The sequence below is a fragment of the Schistocerca cancellata genome, chromosome 7 (assembly GCF_023864275.1).
Source record: "Schistocerca cancellata isolate TAMUIC-IGC-003103 chromosome 7, iqSchCanc2.1, whole genome shotgun sequence".
Classification (NCBI taxonomy): Eukaryota; Metazoa; Arthropoda; class Insecta; order Orthoptera; family Acrididae; genus Schistocerca; species Schistocerca cancellata.
Window position 1 is genome coordinate 350,520,018 of NC_064632.1, and position 20,815 is coordinate 350,540,832.

At 42.1% G+C, this 20,815-nt stretch overlaps 1 protein-coding gene across 1 annotated transcript in view; it reads left to right on the plus strand.

Moving 5' to 3' along the window:
• The first annotated feature begins 470 nt into the window (after positions 1-470).
• LOC126092029 (putative inorganic phosphate cotransporter) overlaps positions 471-20,815 on the plus strand; it is a 202,254-nt gene continuing 181,909 nt past the window's right edge. Inside the window, exon 1 of the mRNA XM_049907425.1 lies at positions 471-563. Within this exon, the coding sequence (XP_049763382.1) occupies positions 482-563 (82 nt within the window). The 5' untranslated portion in view covers positions 471-481. The remainder of the gene's footprint in view (positions 564-20,815) is intronic.

The window sequence follows — 20,815 nt, forward strand, 5'->3', positions numbered from 1 at the left end:
GCATCTGATTCTCTCTCTAATTACAGCTCCTTTTATACACGATTGTCTTGCGCATTCACTGACGTTTTGCTGTCCAGCGCCATCTGTCGGACATTTTTTGAACTCCGTCTTTTTTTGGTTCTAATAAAACCCCATGTTATTCCAAACATGTGTGTCAATTTTTACCTCTGGATCTACTTTATTCCGTGGTTTATTAAGTTTTCAAATTTATACAGACTTTTTGATCACCCGGTCCTTAAACCAGCACCGGTTCCGTGGATCCCCAAACGGACGAGGGGAGGGGAGAGCGTCCTCCTGGAGAGCCGTGGAGAGTCCACAGTGACGTGGGACGGCTGCCGGCAGAGGTAAGTGACCAGCCGGCGTGCGCACCTCCCCGCCGCGACCGGCCAGCGCCCCACCACGGCGCTTCACGGCAGCTGAGGCACCTGCCGGCACCCACCGCTGGCGGCCAGAAACCGCCGTGGCGCCTCCGGAAGCTGACATGGACGACGCCGCCGCCGCCGCCTCAGCACCACAGCCCGCCGCCGCCACCAGCGACCGCCGCCGTAGACCGAGACTGGCAGGTGGGTCCCTACGGCAACCCTCGAACTGGCTGCATCAAGCGTTCTGCATAACATCACCGTGAACTCGCGGTGACTTACACCCACAAACCATCAGTAAATAGTGTTGAGCTTGTGGGAATCTGTGCATGCTGGGTGCTCCGCAGCAACATAAACACACTACGACTGCACGCCCTCTACTTAACACTGGCTGCTCACAACTGACAGGTCAAATGCACATATGTGCTTTACCGTTGTTAGTTCAAGCTGCCACCAGGATTACTGCGATCGAGACAACATAAAAATCTCGTATGTACACTCGACTCTCGATAATTCAGAGTTGAAGGGACATCAAAAATAGTTCGATTAACGGGGAGATGTAGCTCAAGGAGAAATCAATAAATGGTCTCCGATTCGAACACACTGAAGTAAAACTCCTGGCTTATGCAGATGATATAGTGTTGCTGAGTGAAACTGAAGAATAACTGAAAGACATGTACAGATCTCTTAGGCATAGTGCCAGCAAAATGGGGCTTTTGATTAACCAAGAGAAAACCGAATATATGGAAATAGGTCGAGTCATACACCCAAGCCGGCCGTGTGGCCGAGCGGTTCTAGGCGATACAGTCTGGAACCGCGCGAGCGCTACGGTCAAAGGGTTCGAATCCTGCCTCGGGCATGGATGTGTGTGATGTCCTTAGGTTAGTTAGGTTTAAGTAGTTCTAAGTTCTAGGAGCCTGATGACCTCAGAAGTTAAGTCCCATAGTGCTCAGAGCCAGCCAATAAATAGTCGAAAGGAGGCCTTCCGATACAAATAAAAAATCGAGCTTGAGGAAGTCTTGCATGCTGGGTGCTCTGCAAGTTACATGTACACTCGACTCTTGATAATTCAAAATTTAAGGGATATAAGACATAGTTCGATGAAGTATGGGTTCGATGTAACGAAAATCTGACTGATCAAGGTTGTTTCAAGAAATAGTCGAAATAAGGATTTCTGATACAAAACTGTTAAAAATCAATGATCTTTTCTGCTTCAGCAACCCCCGGCATGCTTGAGTAATTACGTTTTCTAGCGGGACCGCAGTCCGTCGTCTGCTACCGTTCTAAAGACGGACCCATTAGTACAAAAAGTTTCAAGGCTGGATCAGAAAAAATAGAGAAAAGTTAAACCAGTGGTTTTCATGCTTGTGGTCTCCCACCAATTGAATACAGAGTAGAACATTCATACAAACACGTGAAACAATCGTGAAAGTCCTTCTTTGTGATGATGTTGAGCTCGCACGTCTCGCTGGTTTCAATGTCGGTTACATCGCCAGCTTCATGTGAATTCTGCAGTTTGTCCTTGGGTGGTAAAATCTTATTGATAATGCCAGGTCTCGTCACCCATTAAGATTTTTTCGAGGAAAGAATTGCATTTCAATCGAGGCAGGTGTACACATGTGGTTTTTGCTCATGAGTCAAGCTGTCCGAGACAAACTTTGTACACACTTTTCTCGTCTTCAAAACAATTTGGAGAATATGTTGAACACTTGATTTAGAGATGTGTGGCACAGGACGATACGGCTGCAAGCCCACAACTTAACGCTGGCTGCTTACAAAGGACTGGTCGAATGCACATCTCTTGTTTACACATCTTAGTTCAAGCTGCCACCGCATTAGCTTACTGCGCTGACGCTTGTGCGCCACGAATAAAATCAGTCTCAGAAATTTTCGGACGGGTGGCGTAAATGTGCTCTTACGATGACTTGGCCTCTTCTGAAGATACAGATAGAATCGGCCTTCCTTCTTCTGCTTTCTACATTACTGTTAAAATCTACTAAATCATCAAATGCAACATTTTCTCCTAAGATATTCATTCTTGGTTAAACATAGGAATGTAAAGAAGAGCTGAATCTCTAAACATTTGAACTACCGAGTGTCATATCGGGTGATTTCGAATTATATTTTGTTTGTCGATGCTCAGTCATCACAATCGCTTCGATTTATCAAAAATGGTTCAAATGGCTGTGAGCACTATGCGACTTAACTTCTGAGGTTATCAGTAGCCTAGAACTAATTAAACCTAACTAACCTAAGGATATCACACACATCCATGCCCGAGGCAGGATTCGAACCTGCGACCGCAGCGGTCGCTCGGCTCCAGACTGTAGCGCCTAGAACCGCACGGCCACTCCGACCGGCTTCGATTTATCAAGAGCACCAATACATACGGGGTTTCTTCGATTTATCGAGATTCCTTTTTCTTCAAAAGACAGGACAGTTAGTGCGATTTATCGAGGACACCAATTGCAGAGGTTCGAATTACTAAGAGTTGATTGTATTTCGTTAAGAACAACATGTCGTACACTGTGAACTGCACTTCAAAACTATTTCGTTGCCAGACCAGTATCCGGGCATGTAGCCCGTCGTTAGTCGCTTCTGGTGCAAAGGCAAGTAAAACAAATAAACGCATTCGTATTTAACTCGATTACAGAAGAAAACTTTCTATAGACTAAAGCAGGGACGTAAGATTACTCACATACTGCGCACGTCTACATCAAACGACGTGTCTGTCAAGTGTAAAACCTTATCATGACTATAAATGACGTCGAACTAGAAAACATAAAAACCCCGTGAATATGCAAAACGTAATTATAACCCTGTACATAAATATGTCTACATGACCACGGCATAGAGCGTCACCTCCTCGAAGAAAGAAAGTGTCTTACCTCTGCAGTAAACAGATAGCCGAGTGTGCATATCATGAAACTGTGAAACTCTAAACGGAATGAGAATGACCATCTCTTTAAAATACGCGTAAATACGATCATCACACAATTTCCTCCATCAGTTGCGTGTGAGGTGCGGTGTTACTTCGTCTCAGCCACATTTCCTGGTCGTGTCGAACGCTACTGTCACAGTAAATAAACGTGCAACCGCTGACCAGGGCGGAGAGTCTCATAGGACAAGTCTGTTAAAACCTATGTAACCATAAATAGATAGGTCTGTGCTATGCACTCTCTGTACACACTGAATACCGCATCTGGACAAATAGTAAATAAGAGATAAAAACTGATTCCAGCTGTTATGAACAACGCAGTGACCAAGACAGGTGTAAATGTATTAAAGTCTGACTCTACCGTATCTAGATCTTCATCTACATGCATACTCCGCAAATCACATTTAACTGCCTGGCAGAGGGTTCATCAAACCACCTTCACAATTCTCTATTATTCTAATCTCGTATAGCGCGCGGAAAGAATGAACATCTATATATTTCCGTACGAGCTCTCATTTCCCTTATTTTATCGCGGTCATCGTTTCTCCCTATGTAGGTATCAACAGAATATTTTCGCATTCGGAGGAGAAAGTTGGTGTTGGAATTTCGTGAGAAGATTCCGTCGCAACGAAAAACGTCTTTCCTTTAATGATTTCCAGCCCAAATCCTGTATCATTTCTGTGACACTCTCTCCCATATTACGCGATAATACAAAACGTGCTGCCTTTCTTTGAACTTTTTCGGTGTACTCGGTCAGTCCTACCCGGTAAGGATCCCACACCGTGCAGCAGTATTCTAAAAGAGGACGGACAAGCGTAGTGTAGGCAGTCTCCTTACTAGATCTTTTACATTTTCTAAGTGTCCTGCCAATAAAACGCAGCCTTTGGTTAGCCTTCCCCACAACATTTCATATGTGTTCTTTCCAATTTAAGTTGTTCGTAATTGTAATACCTAGGTATTTTGTTGAATTTACGGCTTTTATATTAGACTGATTTATCGTGTAACCGAAGTTCAACGAGTTCCTTTTAGCACTCATGTGGATGACCTCACACTTTTCGTTATGTAGGGTCAACTGCCACCTTTCGCACCATTCAGATATTTTTTCTAAATCTTTTTGTAGTTTGTTTTGGTCTTCTGATGACTTTATTAGTCGATAAACTACAGCGTCATCTGCAAACAACCTAAGACGGCTGCTCAGATTGTCTCTAAAATCGTTTATATACATAAAGAAAAGCCAAGGGCCTATAACACTACCTTGGTGAACGCCAGAAATCAATTCTGTTGCACTCGATGACTTTCCGTCAATTACTACGAACTGTGACCTCTCTGACAGGAAATCACAAATCCAGTCACATAACTGAGACGATATTCCATAAGCACGCAATTTCACTACAAGCCGCTTGTGTAATACAGTGTCAAAAGCCTTCCGGAAATCCAGAAATACGGAATCGATCTGAAATCTCTTATCAATAGCACTCAACACTTCATGTGAATAAAGAATTAGTTGTGCTTCACAAGAACAATGTTTTTTAAGCCCATGTTGACTGTGTGTCATTAGACAGTTTTCTCAGAGATAATTCATAATGTGCGAACACAATATATGTTCTAAAATACTGCTGCATATCGACGTTAACGATATGGGCCTGTAATTAAGTGGACTACTCCTACTACCTTTCTTGAATATTGGTGTCACCTATGCAACTTTCCAGTCTTTGGGTACGGATCTTTCGTCGAGCGAACGGTTGTATATAATTGTTAAGTATGGAGCTAATGCATCAGCATACTCCGAAAGGAACCTAATTGGTATACAGTCTGGACCAGAAGATTTGCTTTTATTAAGTGATTTAAGTCGCTTCACTTCTCCGAGGATACTTACTTTACGTTATTCATGTTGGTAGCTGTTTTCGATTCGAATTCTGGAATATTTTCTTCGTCTTCTTTTGTGAAGGCATTTCGAAAGGCTGTGTTTAGTAACTCTGCTTTGGCATCACTGTCTTCGATAGTATCTCCATTGCTATCACGCAGAGAAGGCATTGATTGTTTCCTGCCGCTAACATACTTCACATACGACCAGAATTTCTTTGGTTTTTCTGCCAGGTTCCGAGACAAAGTTTCGTTGTGGAAACTGTTATAAGCATCTCGCATTGAAGTCCGCGCTAAATTTCGAGCTTGTGTAAAAGATCGCCAATCCTGGGGATTTTGCGTCTCTTTAAATTTGGCATGTTTGTTTCGTTGTTTCTGCAACAGTGTTCTAACCCGTTTTGTGTACCAAGGAGGATCAGCTCCATCGTTTGTTAATTTATTTGGTATAAATCTCTCAATTGATGCCTTCACCATTTCTTTGAATTCAAGCCACATCTGGTCTACACTTATATTATTAATTTGGAATGAGTGGAGATTGTCTCGCTGGAAGGCGTCAAGTGCATTTTTATCTGCTTCTTTGAAACGTTTTTTGTTTATTTTTGGAGGATTTGGGGATTACAATACTCAATCTCGCTACGACAAACCTGTGTTCAATACTTCCTGTATCGGTTTTGATGCTCATTATTAACTCAGGATTATTTGCTGCTAAGAGGTCAAGTGTGTTTTCACAACCGTTTACTATTCACGTACGCTCATGAACTAACTGCTCGAAATAATTTTCAGAGAATACGTTTAGCACAATTTCGGATGATATCACGAGCTTGTCAACCCTCACCGAAGGACGTACGAACGAATCTTCTCAATGTTTAGCCAATTTATATGCATGAAAACGGAGAAAACTTCAACCTACACTCACTTGGTTGAAACGCAGTTATTATTTATTGTACAAAAATCTACAACTGTTAAACTACATTTATACATAGCTTCCGAAATTTTGTAGGCACTTGCCATAGCGTGGAACAAGTTTTTGTATGCCTTCTTCATAGAAGGTTGCCGCCTATGTATTCAACAACGTGATAACACATTCTTTCAGCTCGTCATCATCGTTGAAGTGTTGACCACCAAGGACAGATTTTAGGTGTAAGAAGAGATTGAAGTCGCTAGGAGCGAGGTCCGGGCTATACGGAGGATGATCAAAGGCGTCTCAGTGAGATTCCCGCAAGAGTTGTTTGGTAACATGAGGTTGGGCATTATCGTGGAATATCGTGGGAAAAGCAACCACCTTTTGACAGTAATCCTCTGCGCTTTTTCTGTATTGCGCGGCGCAATTTCTTAATGGTCTCGCAGTAACCATGTGAATTGATTTTTTGGCCTCATGGTAAGAGAAATGCCTTTTCTTTCCCAAAAAACGGTGCACATGACTTTTCACGGTGTCAAGATTGCTTAGGCTTAACCTTCGTTGGGGATGAAGTGTCCCTCCATTCCAATGATTGCCGTTCTGTTTCAGGCGTGTCGTACGATACCCAAGTTTCATCCCCCGTGATTATCCGAGAAAGAAAGCCATCGCTTCTTCATTGTATCGTGTCAAAAACTGAAGTGCACTGCCCATCCGTTGTTTTTGTGTTGTTCAGTAAGCATTTTGGGTACCCAAAGTGAGCAAAGTTTTCGAAATTTCAGTTTTTGAGTAACAATTTCATGAATTAGTGATGGTCAGATTTGCGGAACTTCCATAACAATGGCACTAAGTGTGAAATTACGGTTGTGCTTAATCTTCTATTCTATCGTGTAAACCAGTTCATCAGTAAACACAGACGGGCGTCCACTTCGTTCTTCATCGTGCACTTGATCACGTCCTTCATTGAACCGTCTGACTCATCTTCTAAACACTGAATCACTCACAGCATTTTGTCGGTAAACCTCGCAGATTTGCCGATGAAGTTCCTTTGGTGTAACTTTCTTCGCATTTAGAAAACGAACCACGGATCTGATTTCACACGCGGCGGCATTTTCAATTACGGCTGACATTATAAAGAAGCACTACAAAGCACACATCGGCAGCAGCGATCTGAAAATGGCGTCCATGTCTTCTACTTGAGTCAGAGTAACTGCCGCGCATGCTCGGAACTGCGATCGTAGCGCTGCCGCGGATAGAAATAGAAACGAAACTTACCTTGTGGACGACCCTCGTATTGTGTGTATAGTACGAGGTTTAATCCGAAGCTAAGGTCTGATTTCTTGTAAAACGTAAATACCTATATCACAGACCTCCCTCGAAAAACTTTTATTTAATCTCTTACACGTTTCTCTATTTTTCTACATAGTCTCAATATTTGTTTAAACATTTGTCATAAGGTTCTACAAGCATTTGTACCCCTGTCGTAGATGTCTGCCGCCTGTGAAGAAACCAGTCTTTCATTGCTTGTTTCACCTCATCATCTGTTGCGAAGCGCTTGCCGCCGAGAAACTCCTTTAGGCAGCGGAACAAGTGAAACTCGCTCGGCGCCGAGTCGGGACAGTACGGTGGTTGGACAAACTGTTCCCATACAGAAGATCTGATCGATTTTGGATGCGAATGACAAAATGGGGTCTGCAATTGTCATGCAGCAGCAAAACTCCAGAAGTAAGAAAACTACGTATTCTGTATAGCATGTCGAAGTTTAGTCAGGGTGGTGCCGTAAGCGGCTACATTGATTGTTGACCCTTGTCGCATAAACTCGGCTTACAAGACACCATGTCTATCCCAAAACACGGCTGCCATAACCTTGCATGCTAAGATTGTCTGCTTGACTTTGATGATGCCGTGTGAGGCCCTTCTATTGATTGACGCGGGGACTCTGGGTTCAAAAAGGTTCAAATGGCTCTGAGCACTACGGAACTTAACAGCTGTGGTCATGTCCCCTAGAACTTAGAACTACTTAAACCTAACTAACCTAAGGACATCACACACATCCATGCCCGAGGCAGGATTCGAACCTGCGACCGTAGGGACTCTGGGGTCATGTAGGAAACACAGGTCTCGTCCCCTGTGACAATATTCTATAAAAAAACTGATCACCTCCGTTATGGGCCCAAAAAATCAAGAGCACAATAAGCAGCCTGAGAATGTAAGACGTGCAGACGCTTCAGAGACGATTTTCTGCAAAGTTGATGTACCCATACTCGGAAATTTCAGTGCAGAAGTTGAAATTATGAATTGCCGGTCTTCCACAGCTCTACCGAACGTGGTGGCGCAGTGGTTAGCACTCTGGACTCGCATTCGGGAGGAAGATGGTTCAAACACCCGTCACGCGACCCTGATTTAGGCTTTCTGTGATTTTCTTTAATCGCTTCAGGCAAATGCCGGGATCGTTTCTTTGAAAGGGCACAGCCGATTTCCTTCCCCATCTTTCCCCAATCCGATAGGACCGATGACCTCACTGTTTGGTCCCTCCCCCAAATCAGCCAATCAACCACAGCTTTGACCAAATCTTCTGAGATCACTGATAGTTGGCCTGATCGCGCTTCATCATGGATATTTTCCCGTCCGTTCTTAAAAGCTCTCACTCACTTACGTACTTCGCTGTCACTGATTGCATTGGGGCCATACATCTCTCTTATTTGTCGACATGATCAATGAGCGTATGTCACTTTTGGTGGGCTTATAAATTGTTTTAAACATTTTGAAGTGACGCTGAAAGTAACACACTGTGACATTACCAATACAGATGGCGTCGTCTGACGTGCAAGGTACTCCGGGAGTCGGTGCGCATGCGCGTTTTAATTTCCGCGAACCGTTCGATTAGCTACGGCGATTCGGATCTCATTTTCCGAATAATCCTCGTATATATAGTATTCCCGCCAATAGTCGGACTTCCTGCGTTTCTCCATTCAATAGGGAGGTGGTGATATGTCAATCAGTATGAGGAATCCGATGAGGCGTGTTATTCCCTATTAACGATCACCCGAAAACGTATACATCTATTGACTGATGAAGCTTCTCTGGTATACTCGTTCGATCGCGTGGCATATATAACATTTAACTGCAAGTTAAGTAGTATAATAATTTTGCTATTGGGCTGCAAAATACATGACAATAACCGAAGTGGAGACGAAATAAAATGGAGAGTGTCAATACCAGTGAATATAAATTCAAGTGTTAGGAAGTATTTTCTGAAGGTATTCGTCTCGAGTTTTGCCTTGTACGGAAGTGAAACCTGTACGATAAACAAAGACTCTAGAAGCCAAAGGAGACAAACAAAAAAAATGAGTTTTTTCTCTAATATTTGTTGATTTCGGACCAATTTCCAGCTAACTGGGTCCTTGTCAGGGAACAACTGACTAACTTTCACAAGAGACAACAGATTATAGGAAACCAAACAGTAGAAATAAAGGTACCATGAACACACAGAATGTTTGGTCAGTGTCAAGTTGAGCGCATATCACTCATGTTGTGCATAGAAATTTTAGGTTTGAAAACGAAAAAGCCTGTAGTTAGAAGTAATCGATGTGATATAGATCTCTAATTACAGAAGTGTTTGTTGAATTTAAGAACGGTTCACCACAGACATGCTTAAAAAGGAAAGCAAGGACGACTGCGCAAATTGTCGAGGCATCATAGTTCTCAGTTCTATATAGAGACTACATAGCAAGGTCCTAAAAAATAGAACTGAGAGAGAAATTGAAAAAGTAGAAGAACAGAGGCTTTCGGGCAGAAATATCTTGTATCGATAATATTTACAGCATTAGACAGGTGACTGACAAGAGAATGACCCATAACTTGCAGACGCGTATGGTTTTTATAGACTTGCAGAAGGCCTATGACAGTGTACCACTGTTCTAGGGCTTGGGAGGCGATTAACAACCAGAAAATTCATAAATTTTGTGTACAGGCCCTTATAATGTTATATTCAGACGATACTTGTTGTGTTAAAGTTGGGAAGTTACTATTACAGAAACTTAAGGTTAGCAAAGGACTGAGGCAAGGATGCTGCTTAGCTCCTATCCTCCTTAAAATATTTTTCAATGAAGCACTGAAAAATTGGAAAACGAACTGCAGAAACATGGGAATTAGAGTAGGTAATGAGATCCTGTTCCCCCTAAATTTCGCTGACGATAAGGTCATCTTTACCGAGAAGGAAGAGGAAGTGTTTTCTATGTTAAGAAAACTTAAAGAAGAATATGAGCGGTGGGGCTTAAAAATTGGCTTTACAAAGACTGAATACTTGGTCGTCGGAGGCATAGGAAGGGATCTTGTTGTGTATGTTGGATCTATAGTAAAGTGTAGTCTATGCTAAATGAGTGTCCCTAAATATTTATATGATAAAGGTGGAGGAAGCGAGGAAATAAAGCTCAGAATGGGAAAGCAAACGGTGGTAACTAAACAGTTACACTACACTATGTCGAATAAAACTACGTCAAAAGTTCAAAGAAGGACAGCTCGTTTTGTATTGTAGCGAAATAGGGGAGATAGTGCCACAGACATGATACGTGAATCGGAGTGGCAGTCATTAAAACAAAGGCGTTGTTCGTTGCGACGCGATCTTCTCTTTAAATTTCTATCACCAGTTTTTTCCTCCGATTGCGAAAACATTCTGTTGGCACCCACTTACACAGGGAGAAATGGTCATCACGATACAATAAGAGAAATCAGGGCTCGCACAGAAAAATTTGAGTGCTCGTTTTCCCCGCGCGCCGTTCGAGAGTGCAACGATAGAGAGACAGCATGAAGGTGGTTCATTGAACCCTCTGCCAGGTACATTATTGTGAATAGAACAGCAATCACGTAGATGTAGATGAAAAACTTTGAAAAGTAGGATATACGAAACTATATTTGAGAGCATTGGTCTGTACGGTGCTGAACTGTGGGAAGTCACCAGGGTCAATGAAAAGCAATTAAAGGCAATGGAAATGGATTTCTGGAGACGAATTTGTGAAGTAACAAGAAGAGGCAAAATAAGAAATGAAGTGTTGTGAGAGGAGATGGGAGTTACAAAGGATATTGTAGACATAACTGAAAATAAACAGCTAATACGGTAGGGCCATCTTAAAGAATGCCACAGGAAAGATGACCTTCTAAACTACGGCATTGGAGCTCTGCATGATACAAAAAAAGAGGGAGGTCCCTGTTACATTGGAACGATGGAACGAGGGGTGCGATGCAGGACAGGGCCATGCAAGAAGAGGACTGGCAACGTGGGAAGAGATGGAAACGAGAATGTAAGAGGGACCGCATGGTGTAGGAAACTCGTAGAAAGAAGAGTATGAGAGTCAATCGTGCCGTACATTCCATTCGCAGTTCCACTTTAAAAAACGTGTAACTAAAGTTTTTAGTGGTTGAATGAAACAAAGAACTTAAAAGTTTGTTACGAAAATCTCCATTCGGTTCCCCTGTCATAAAAACTTAATAACTTTGTCTGGGTGCGTCGAGAGACAAGTGCTACCCGAAAATTTGTGGGAAATCTGTCTACTCTCTTCCGGGCTTGGGTAGTTTATCATCATTAATTTAGTGCCACAGTAATTGTCTGTTGTCATCATTCATACACGGCTTACCTGCCATACAGACAGACGTTGCAATTCTGTGGCTTTATAGAATACAGGTTGCTTGCTCTGTTTTTTTCCAACGAATGGGCAGTGTCAGTTGCGGTCGTTATCCTACATGTCTCCGACATCTACCAGTCTATTTTTTTTTCTTTTTCTTTTTTTTGCAGTCGTATTTTCTGATTTAATTGTTTTGGCCTTTGGATTAACTTTCCTGCTTATGCCGCTGTAATAAGGGGTGATGTCAACCTGTCAGGTACAGTTTGGGAGAGTCACGCTATCAAAACTGGTGCCAGAAACAGGGACTCGTGTGGCATTATTTCGAATGACTAGTCCGAAAATTTCTTCGAGCAGATAACTGTAGAAGAAATTTGTGAAGGTAACGTCTCAGACCTCCTAGCAACAAAACAGATCTGAGCTTCTCGAATCAGTTAACATAGAGGAAGGTATGAGTCATCATAAAACTGTGTTGACAACTATGACGAGGAGTATTGTAAGGGGTGTTAAGAAAGATAGGAAAATATTTGTGCTTAACAGTAGTGATAGGATACATACTGCATAGTACCGGAGTAGTCAACCTTCCAGTGATGAGGACGAAGATGCAGAGCACAAATGGAACAAATTCAAAAACATCGTTCAATGTACATTCAGTGAACTACGTTCCGAATAAGGTCTTAATGAATGCTAAAAACTCACCGTGGTTTAATAGCCGTGTTAGAAAATTGCTACGTAAACAAAGGGAGCTTAATCATGGATTCAAAAGAAATCAAAACCTTCCTGATATACAAAAGCTGAATGAAGCGAAAATGAGCATAACTAGAGCAATAAGACATGCGTTCAATAACTTTGAAAGTAACACTTTGTCAGATGATCTGACTAAAAGCCCTAAGAGTTGTTTTTATCTTACTTGAGATCAGTAAGCGGTTCTAAATCATCTATTTAGTCACTCAATGATAATACTGCCCCGAAACAGAAGATAACAGAAAGAAGGCCGACATACTGAATTAGATCATCCGCAACTGTTCCACCGTGGAAGATCGTAGTACGGTCCCTCATTTCATTCATCATACGAACGTCGAAACGGCAGATACTGAGATAACCGATCGTAGGACAGAAAAGCAACTACAATCAGTTACTAGTGAGAAGGCACCAGGATCAGATGAGATACTTGTCAGATCGTACAAAGATTATGCGAATGAACTTACTCCTCTTCTAGCTCACTAGAACAACGAAGTGTGCCCAGCGCCTGGGAGAAAACGCTGGTCATTCCCATTTCTAGGAAGCGTCGTAGGAAAGATGCACATGAATATAAAGCTATATCGTTGACGTCAACCTTATATAGTATGTGGAACATGTTGTATGCTCAAGAAGTAAGAAATTTTTGGAGAACGAAAATGTCCACCACAGAAATCAACATACATTCCGCGAGCGGAGATCCCGTAAATAGAAACACTCGCTCTGTCCCTCCATGAGATCTATAGCACTGTGGACAACGAAGCTTAGATTGACGCCTCGTTCCTATACTTTGGGAAGGTATTTGAAACCGTTCCCCACTGCCATTTAATTGAAAAAGTACGAGCTTACCGAATATCGGATTAAAGTTGCGATTGGATTTAAGACTTTCTTGCAGATATAACTCGATACGTAGCTCGTAACGGAACAAAATCGATAGATATAATTTCCGAAGTGTCCCAAGGGAGTGTGAGAGGGCCGCTGCTGTTTACAGTGTATGCAAATGATCTAGCAGAATGTGTTGGGAGGTCTTTAAGACGGTCCGCAGATGAAGTGGATGTCTATAAGAAAGAACCATCGCCAGAAGACAGTACTGGCTTGCAGAACGACCTAGAGTGGGTTGATGAACGGTGCAGCCTCTGGCAGTTGACCCTGAACATCAATAAATGTAGCGTATTGCGCATACATTGGAAAAGAAATCCACTACTGTACAACCACACTACTCATGAAAAGTTGATGGAAACAGTGTATCTACTGAAAAATATCTAGAAGTAACTATCCAGACCGACCTTAAGAGGAATGATCACATAAAAAATAGTAGAAAATCAGATGCTAGAGACATTCATGGGAACAACCATAAGGAAATGTAACTCATCCACGGAGAAATTGGCTTACAAGACGCTTGTTCGACCCATTCTTGAGTATTGTTCATCAGTCTGTTACGTCTGTGACCCTTAGGAGGTAGAACTGATAGAGCCGTCCGCTGTAACCGAGCGGTTCTGGGCGCTTCAGTACGGAACCGCGCGACTGCTACGGTCGCAGGTGTTCGAATCCTGCCTCGGGCATGGATGTGTGTGATGTCCTTAGGTTAGTTAGGTTTAAGTAGTTCTAAGTTCCAGGGGACTGATGACCTCAGGTGTTAAGGCCCATAGTGGAAAAAAAAGGACTGATAGAAGTGATTGAGAAGATCCAACGATCAGCGGTGCGATTCGTCACGGGATAGTTTGGTCGGTACGAGACGCCAGAGAGGCGCTCAACCAAAAATAGACGTTGTGCATTACGGAGAGATTTGCTATTGAAATTTCGAGAGAGTACTTTACGGGATCAGTCGGACAACATATTACTTCCTTCCGCATACATCTCGCAAAATGACCAAGATAAGAAAATTCGAGAAATTAGACCTAATTAGACCTAATAGAGAGGCTTAACGACAATCATTCTTCCCATGAGCTGTTTGCAAGTGGAAAAGGGAAGTGGTATCAGTTAGTAAAACCAGAAGTACCCTCCACCACACACCGTCCGGTGGCTTGCGGAGTATTGACGCAAATTTAGATGTGGACTACAGATGTTCAGCTGTGGTCATGTATCCATTCCTCAAGTGATATTTTTTTCTCAAACTTTAAGTGTTAATAGAGGCGTTCTCAAACTGCCTTAGTGTTTGCATAGACGTACTTTCTTAGAAAATGGTATCTCCTGAGCCTCAAAAGAAATCTCAGTTTTATCCTCGCTGTTGAGAAGGGTTCAACTGACGCATAAGGGTGCAGATATTTTAACCTTCAGAATAACCATTTTCAGAAGTTCGTATGTTTATTCATTTGTCGACTTCCTATTTGTAGAAAACCGTAAATGTAACCATCCTGGAGCGAGAGTTTTGGAATACGAAAAGCTATTGTTTTGGCAAAACGGATCTAGATTTTACGTTTCTATTTTATTTCCTTATTTGTACATGTAATTATTATCAGATGGCCACTTGAATTCCGTATTCAAAGGTAATATGTGCTGTTGTATTTGTTTTCTTTAATGAATCTTTTTTGAGTTTCTTGAGTCTGCAGTCTTATCGAGAAGATCTACTATAAATTTGGAGTCGTACAAATAGGTGCGAATAATGATACACAATCGCTAATCACCATGCCATGTTCCGCAACATTTTACTCGGATTCTCACTTATGGTTAGTACTGTGTAAGAGAGGGAAGTTATTTTTTTTAGTCAACAGTGTTCTGATTGATTTGATGCGGCCCACCACTAGTTCCTCTCCGCCAACCTCTTCATCTCAGATTAGCAGTTCCCAGAATAGCAATTTTACCCTATTTGCTGGATATATTTCCATCTCTACCTGCCCCTACATTTTATGCCATCTACATCTCCCTCTAGTATTATGGAAGTTAATCCCTAATGTCTCAACACATGTCCTATCATCTTGTTCCTTCCTCTTGCCAGTGTTTTCCATACGTAAAATTAACACCTTCAGCCCTCTATATTTTAAACGTAATTTATCAACTGATGAACGAAGGGATAGCGTTGTTGAAACTAGAGGTCTACAGATGCCAGTTGCTTAATGCCGATTTGTATTTCGCCTGCATATGAGGTTGGATTCCTCCTGCATGTTGGTCAGGACGCCCGAAGATGGCGTAGTGAAACACAGAAACTGCTAACATAAATCAGTTACGTTCAAAATATAGACGGTTGTAGATGTTTTTAATTTTACATTTTATATCTCGATTCTCTTCTGTTCCGGTTTCCCAACTGTCGATAATGCACTACCATACAATGCTGTGCTCCATACTTTCCTTGTGAGAAGGCAGAAAGGCGAATCGTCTACGAAAGCAGCATTTCCATACGAAGAAAAATGAAAGATTAGAGTTTATGGCCCCGTCGTTGTTGGGGTTATTAGAGGCGAATGTTAGTTCTGTTAGCGATGGGTGGAGACTGGATGCCGCTATGGTATGCTCAATCAAGACATTCGCGTGACGTGCCTTACGTAAACCTCAGAAAACCAAAATAATAGGGTGGTGACTGAATCGTGTGTGTGTCTGTCGCCAATTCTTGACGAAGACCTTAATGGCCAAAAGCTTTATTTGTGACAGTCTTTTTATTGTGCTTATCTGCGACTGAGGATCTCCGCTATATGGTGAGCAGCAAATTTCGTTTTCATAATACAGGGTGTTTATAAATGAATATCGGGGTTTTAACGCTTTATAATATTTATTTTAACTTACAGTTATAAATTATATGTCAAATGGAAGAGTAACTCAAACAGTTTTACTAAGAACCTTATAAATGTTCAATGTGAGCACCATTTGTCAAATAGCACACATCAAGTCTATAGCCGAGTTCTTCCCAAACGTTGGTAAATGTGTCTTCAGTGATTGTAGCAACAGCTGCTTCAGTCCGGTTTCTTAATTCAGGGAGGTCTGCTGGTAGCGGGGGCACGTACACACGATCCTTCATGAAGCCCCAAATGAAAAAATCGCATGGCGTTAGGTCGGGTGAACGTGGAGGCCATGCAAAGCAAGCCCTGTCATTGGGCCCCTTGCGGCCTATCCAGTGCTTGGGTACAGTGATGTTCAACCAATCTAGCGTATTGCGACGGAAACACTGCGCGCTGCGCATGCGCACTGGAGCCAAACACAACTGTTTGAGTTGCTCTTTCATTTGACGTACCATTTATAACAGTAAGTTCAATGTAATAAATATTATAAAGCGTTAAAACCCCGATATTCATTTATAAACACCTTGTATGTTACATTTCATCCTGGATTTTGCATTGTTTGATGTAATGACAAAATACACACACGACGCCCGTCGTAGTAGTTCAGCCGTCAGCGTCTCGTCACTGATGTGTAACTAGGAAACCAAAAAATTACTTATGAGTGTTTTAGAAGCGTGAAAACATATATTCCTTAAAATAAAAAACTCTTACGAATATTTCAGGCACTATTCACAGCCTACTAGGTAAGTAATCACGAAGTGCAGGCTGATTCTTATAAACAGTCTTATTTACGAAGTAGTCACATGCCTGGATGACCCTGTGCAAAAAGACAACCTTTTAATAGGGCTTCAATTTAAAAATGTTACTTTGGTTACCAATTTATAATGAAATGTTGACGTAAGGTCTTAAAGGAAGGTTACTGGGCCAAGGATACTCTGAACAGTCGACCGAAGGCGATTTGATTTACGAGGCGTCAGTGTTGTAGAACGAAACGGAAAAAAAACAAAACACATCGAATCACAGTAAAGTCATTGTCTCTGGGAACAATAGCGAATGCTTTTTGGAAGTCTGTACAGCGGTAACACCGCAAGAGTATTGTAAGCGTTTCTTTTTCGAAACTGGGGCATTCCACACAGAGTCGAGAATGAGATGTGCACAGCACAGGAAATGTTTCCTCCTCAATACCTTCGACGGCAGTCAAAATGTCTTATAAAAATTCTTGGCAACGCACCTTACTACGCGAGTGTTGCGTCCACGTAGTATCGTATCCACTATTCCCTGCACGCCAAAAGACGCCTTTCTCTCAGCAGAGCGAAGAAAAACAGAATGTTTTAATAACGCGGTGTAAATTTGTCTTGGAAGAATTTCTGCGAAAAATTCTTCTACAATTCCAAAAAAATGCGAAATGAATTAATATTTATGGGGTCGGTCACACGTTTTGAAATACAACTCGCATGACATTGTTAATAACCTTTTAAGAATCATGTGTCCCTAGAACTATATACGTCATGCAAAGTTCACGACAGAATGTAGTATCACATTGGACAATACTGGAAGAGAAAACCGTATTTAATTTACATATGTAACAATATTAATAAACCAAATTTCTCAAACAGCAGTGTCAGTATTATAATAATGTAGACTTGTAACAAATTTACTGTACTAGCTACACAGCTGAAGCTAATAGGAAGAGTGTATCGTGAAGTTTTTATCACATCGGAAAAATTTGATCGCAGCTGCTTGATGGCGTTTCCTGTCGTAGTCTTAAGAAATCTAGAGATGTAGTGTAGTGCTCATCGCTTTCAACAACGGCTGGATATATTGCTTGCAAGCAATCACAAGAGACAGCAAACACACTGTTGATGAACTTCGATACTCTGAGAATCTTGCAAAGAGGTATATGTCAAGTTGCGGAGGTGTGCGCATTGCCTTGAGACATTGCTTATATATTACACTACTGGCCATTAAAATTCCTACACCCAGAAGAAGTACAGATGATAAATGGGTATTTATTGGACAAATACGTATATTATACTAGAACTGACATGTGGTTACATTTTCACGCAATTTGGGTGCATAGATCCTGAGAAATCAGTACCCGGATCAACCACCTCTCGCCGTAATAACGGCCTTGATACGTCTGGGCATTGAGTCAAACAGAGCTTGGATGGCGCGTACAGGTACAGCTGCCCATGCACCTTCAACATGATATCACAGTTCAAGAGTAGTGACTGGCGTATGGTGACGAGCCAGTTGCTCGGCCACCATTTACCAGACGTTTTCAATTGGTGAGAGATCTGGAGAATGTGCTTTATCCAGAAAGGCCCGTACAGGACCTGCAACAAGCAGTCGTGCATTATGCTTCTGAAATGTAGGGTTTCGCAGTGATGGAATGAAGGGTAGAGCCACGGGTCGTAACACATCTGAAACGTAACGTCCACTGTTCAAAGTGCCGTCCATGCGAACATGATGGTGACCGGGACGTGTAACCAATGACACACCATACCATCACGCCCGGTGATACGCCAGTATGGCGATGACGAATACACGCTTCCAATGTGCGTTCACCGCGATGTCGCCAAACACGGATGCGACCATCATGATGCTGTAAACAGAACCTGGATTCATCCGAAAAAATGACGTTTTGCCTATCGTACACCATCGCAGGCGCTCCTGTCTGTGATGCAGCGTCAAGGGTAACCGCAGCCATGGTCTCCGAGCTGATAGTCCATGCTGCTGCAAACGTCGTCGAAATGTTCGTGTAGATGGTTGTTGTCTTGCAAACGTCCCCATCTGTTGACTCAGGGATCGAGACATGGCTGCACGATCCGTTACAGCCATGCGGATAAGATGCCTGTCATCTCGACTGCTAGTGGTACGAGGCCTTTGGGATCCAGCACGGCGTTCCGTATTACCCTCCTGAACGCACCGATTCCATATTCTGCTAACAGTCATTGGATCTCGACCAACGCGAGCAGCAATGTCGCGACACGATAAACCGCAATCGTGATAAGCTACAATCCGACCTTTATCAAAGTCTGTTATGCATGCACCCACACACCTCTGCGTATGTGGACTGCTGCCAGCGTCAAATGCACCGCATGGTCATACCTCGAGGTGATTTAAACCCGCAAACCGCCCACCAGAGCGTTGTTGCACCATGTATCAGCATTATCCTTATTTCATGAGCATGAGTGTGACATTGCCGCGAACACAAACCCGAGTCAGAATCGGCCGGTACTGAATGCCATCTGGAGGGCGAACAGTGAACTGATTATTATTGTAAGCGACAGTAAGTACCGTGAGTGAATGGAACAGTTTGTTTCCAAACGAGTCACACAGTGCATATAGTCGAAATCTGTATTGTTGTGCAGCTATTTTAAGTTGGACAACAGATACAAGATAAATGAGTGGAAAAAGAATCAAAGAAAATGCATTTATTGTACAACGAGCCATCGGAGGCGACGTGTCTGTTATACCAAAATATTGAGAAAATATCCCTCAATCATATCGGTAGAATCCGGTTTCACCCTTTACAAATGATAAGCGTAGTGCGTTCGAGTTTCAATTTGAGCACAGGTGGAGACGTTCTGACATCACCTCTCATAACTCAGCTCAGCAGAAAAGCAATAATCGTTTAACTTCTACGGTCTGGAGCCTTCGCAGCGAAGTGCACACCTCACGACGTCTTCGCAGCTGCAAGAGACCAAACCACAAGTCAGCATAGCTGATTTATTGGTCACGTAAAAAGTTCTTTGGTGTAAGGATTCGTTAGATTTTATCAGTGTGCTACTGCTGCAAAAGCCTGTCATTCAGCATACGCAGACGCTCCCGGTTAATGAGAAAAAATGGTGGAAGAACACTTTAAAACGAGACATCATATTCTACAACCAGATAACGCCAAATTATATCTGGTGTCTTGTCTTGTTAAAATGGATTGGAAAAAAAATTCTCTCTTAATATGAACGTTTGCAGAGAGGGCGTTGTATACAAATATTAATCGGATGGGGTCAATTACAAGCTGTTATGCTTTATCGCCAAAAATAATGTAAATATTGTTACTCGTTTTTGGTAACGTGCACAGAAAATATACAATGTACTTATTGCTTTTCCTTTATTTTAAACATAGTTGCACAACAGCAAAGGTTTCACGTAATAAAATTATGAACAGCCGACCAGTTGCAATGGATAAAGAAATTCTTTACCTAGGTTTCGACAAATATAAATTTATCTTCTTCAGACGGCAACAATTTTACATTAGTAAGGACTAATGTACCATCGCCGTTTTTACAATTGTCGGCATAGATCCATGTGTCAAAAATAAAATATAGCCCTAGAATTACGGTTTGTCACGTTAATATAAAATAGCCCATGGTCGGTTGTGAGCTCTGCAAGGTCCATGAGCTATTTTATATTAACGTGACAAACCCTAATTCTAGGGCTCTATTTTATTTTTGACACATGGATCTATGCCGACGATTGTAAGAACGGCGATGGTACATTAGTCCTTACTAATGTAAAATTGTTACCTTCTGAAGAAGACAAATTTATATTTGTCGAAACCTAGGTAAAGAATTTCTTTATCCATTGCAACTGGTCGTCTGTTTATAATTTTATTTTCCTTTATTGTTCAAAATGGTTCAAATGGCTCTGAGCACTATGGGACTTAACATCTGAGGTCATCAGTCCCCTAGAAC